A 3,500-nucleotide genomic window follows, 5' to 3' on the forward strand; every position below is an offset into this window, starting at 1 on the left:
TCACTGTCTGTCTGCCAGTCTGCCAGTCTGTCACTCTGTCACTCTGTCACTCTGTCACAGTCTGTCTGTCTGCCAGTCTGCCACTCTGTCACTGTCTGTCTGTCTGTCTGCCAGTCTGCAACTCTGTCACAGTCTGTCTGTCTGTCTGTCTGTCTGCCAGTCTGCCACTCTGTCACTGTCTGTCTGTCTGCCAGTCTGCCAGTCTGCCACAGTCTGCCAGTCTGCCACTCTGTCACTGTCTGTCTGTCTGCCAGTCTGCCACTCTGCCACTCTGTCACAGTCTGTCTGTTTGTCTGTCTGCCACTCTGTCACAGTCTGCCAGTCTGCCAGTCTGTCACAGTCTGCCAGTCTGCCACTCTGTCACTGTCTGTCTGTCTGTCTGTCTGTCTGCCAGTCTGCCAGTCTGTCACAGTCTGTCTGTCTGCCACAGTCTGTCACAGTCTGCCAGTCTGCCAGTCTGCCACTCTGTCACAGTCTGCCAGTCTGCCACTCTGTCAAAGTCTGCCAGTCTGCCAGTCTGCCACTCTGTCACAGTCTGCCAGTCTGCCATTATTCTCGAAACCGCTCATTGCTGCTTGCAGCTATATTTTTCCCTTTAATTCCCTTTAATACAGACAATTGTTGAAACAGCAGGTTGGTCTGAGGAATCCTCCCTTCACAGTTTGTTTAGGCTTCAGGGGTCTGGACACAACCCTTAATCCTCCAGCAGACACACCTATGCAGGTCAGTATAAAGGCTAAGGACTCTGTAGACTCAGTCACCAAGCACCCTCTCCAAAGCCTCTCCAGCACCATCAGAGACTAAGGAGCCCCCAGACACACCGTGAAGATGAAGCTCCTTTTCAGCCTCCTGCTACTGCTGGGTCTCTCCTGGGCCCATCCCATCCTGGAAGAAGGAAGTGGATCAGAGGTCCAGACAGACGACCACCAGGCGGTGGACATCAGCACCAGGATTCTGTCCTCCAACAACGGCTCCAGAGAGATGCTGCTGGAGGGAGACCTGCTCGTTCCCAGAACCAGAAACGCCATGTACTGTTTTTATTCCAACTGCCTGTGGAAGAAAGACGCCGGTGGCTACGTGACGATCCCCTACACGATGAGCAGCGAATTCAAACCATGGGAGGTATCTCAGATCCAATACGCCATGCAGTCCTTCCACGACATGACCTGCATCCGCTTTGAGCCACGTCAGAAGAACGAGCGCGACTACATCAGCATTGAGAACAAAGATGGCTGCTACTCTTCTCTGGGCAGAGTCGGAGGCAAGCAAGTGCTCTCTCTCATGCGTAATGGCTGCGTGCACCACGGCATCATCCAGCACGAGATCAACCATGCCCTGGGTTTCCAGCACGAGCAGACCAGAAGCGACCGTGACCAGTACGTCCGCATCAACTGGGACAACATCAACCCCAACAATGCCTACAACTTCTACAGGCAGTACACCAACAACCTGGGCACCCCCTATGACTATTCCTCCATCATGCACTATGGTAGAACGGCCTTCTCTATCCAGTACGGCAAAGACAGCATCACCCCCATCCCAGACTCCACCGTGCAGATCGGCCAGAGACAGGGCATGTCCTATCTCGATATCGTGAGGATTAATAGACTGTACAACTGCTGAAAGCTCCTTTAGAATGTAGGTGACACAAAAACCTGACCTAGTTTGACAATATCTCCAGCAGTTTGTGTTGAATTTTCCTGATATATATAACAAAACCAAAAATGTCTGTCAGTATTATGACTGCAAACATTGATGACAGAGTACCATGACAGAATGAGGATGATTACATTGAGACCGACCAACCAACTACTACAGTATGAAACACTGGTCGCATCAACCTTGTAGCCTACTGCATTGATGTGGTATCATGATAAATGCATTAAGTTCCTGTTGTCACATGTAATGAATATGGTTATTAATAAAGTTTGTGTCATAGTCTTAACAAAGTGTATATGTGTCATTTAATCTACTGTGTGTGTTTGTGTGTGTGTGTGTGTGTGTGTGTGTGTGTGTGTGTGTGTGTGTGTGTGTGTGTGTGTGTGTGTGTGTGTGTGTGTGTGTGTGTGTGTGTGTGTGTGTGTGTGTGTGTGTGTGTGTGCGTGCGTGCGTGCGTGCGTGCGTGCGTGCGTGCGTGCGTGCGTGCGTGCGTGCGTGCGTGCGTGCGTGCGTGTGTGTGTGCGTGTGCACGCTTGTGAAAGTCATTGAAATGTTATACTGAATTACAAAGTTACAACGGTCTCATTCCCAAGCAGTTAAGTGACTAAAAGAGTATGTATTTGTGCACAGTTAGTAGTTACAGTATGTGGCTTTAAGCATTAAAGGAACATGTCACATATTTTCAATCGTATCTTCACCTTCAATTTCATCGAGGCCAAGAAGGCCATGGCCTCTCTGTTTGGCCTTCTGCCCTTCAAAAACATACAGTATATGCCCTGAGGCCACAGTGTCAATGATGCCCCGCCCACACTGCCCCAGCTGATTATAGCATTTTCTCCTCTGCCTCTTTCATGTCAATACAAGTTTCAGGTTTTTAAACACCAGTGTCTTATTGGGATTCTGAATTCCCGGGTTTGATTCCTGAGCCCGGCGGGGGATTTGCTGCGTGGCATCTCCTGGCTGACTCTTTTTCCATTTTCTTGGATCTCTTTGCTGTTCTATTGAATAAAGGCAGAAAAGCTCCCAAGAATAAAATAAATAAATATATAATTTATATATATATAAAAATAATAAAGTCTGAACAGGGATGTTGCACTGAAGTGTCAAGTGTGGACACAAGTTATGATCTGACACATCTGATCACAGAAGTTGCAGTTGAAATGTAACCACAGCCTAAGATTTGAAGTGTTTTTTTTATCATCACTGGGTTAGCAGTTTATATCCTTTTTTTTGGGTGGACCACTACAGCGGTGCCAGCCTTAAACGCAGATGTCTCTGAGTCACTGAATTTACACAAGTGGTGAGGCGGTTGTCTTAACAATGAACGCCTCCCTCCAGTCTCTTCAATTCCTCGTTTTCACTGAGAGAACCCCAGAGAACACTCACTGCTACCCTCTCTGAACCCTACAACTAAAGACCTTTAGTCGTAGTACAGGTTTACTTATCACACAAATTCCATGAGAAATTTCTGATTTTCTCATCTTAATTTTCTCAAATGAAGTCACAGGCCTACTCCTGAAGATCTTCTGTTTCCTGTCTCTCTTCACTCAAAGCAAAAGTGTCCTACATAGTAAAATCTTCAGTATTAATGTATCCATTTGTACCACTGAGCATGTATGGTTCCATTTGGTAACATTTGTACACTCTAAGAGTTGTCTGAAGGTCTATGACCGAAAGCTTGCTATAAAGACATTATAAATATGTTTGGCAGCTTTGAGTGTCCAGAGGCTGCCTTTTATTGTTCATTTGTTTTCCTTTTGGCTACAGCATCTCTCACCGAAGTCTGACAGATGAGCAGGGTTTTTCTCACTAACCACATGAACCCTAGCGTTACTATTCTG

General features: G+C 47.0%; 1 protein-coding gene across 1 annotated transcript; it reads left to right on the forward strand.

Annotated features, from left to right (window-relative positions):
- Positions 1 to 828: 828 nt before the first annotated feature.
- LOC311037430 (hatching enzyme 1.2-like) lies at positions 829 to 1,623 on the forward strand (the record flags this gene model as incomplete). The annotated part of the gene is made up of 1 exon (XM_084046590.1): positions 829 to 1,623. One exon carries the CDS (start codon positions 829 to 831, stop codon positions 1,621 to 1,623), a length of 795 nt encoding a protein of 264 aa, XP_083902716.1.
- Positions 1,624 to 3,500: the final 1,877 nt, after the last annotated feature.

This window comes from Gymnoscopelus microlampas (assembly GCF_963454915.1).
Source record: "Gymnoscopelus microlampas genome assembly, chromosome: 1".
Taxonomy (NCBI): domain Eukaryota; kingdom Metazoa; phylum Chordata; class Actinopteri; order Myctophiformes; family Myctophidae; genus Gymnoscopelus; species Gymnoscopelus microlampas.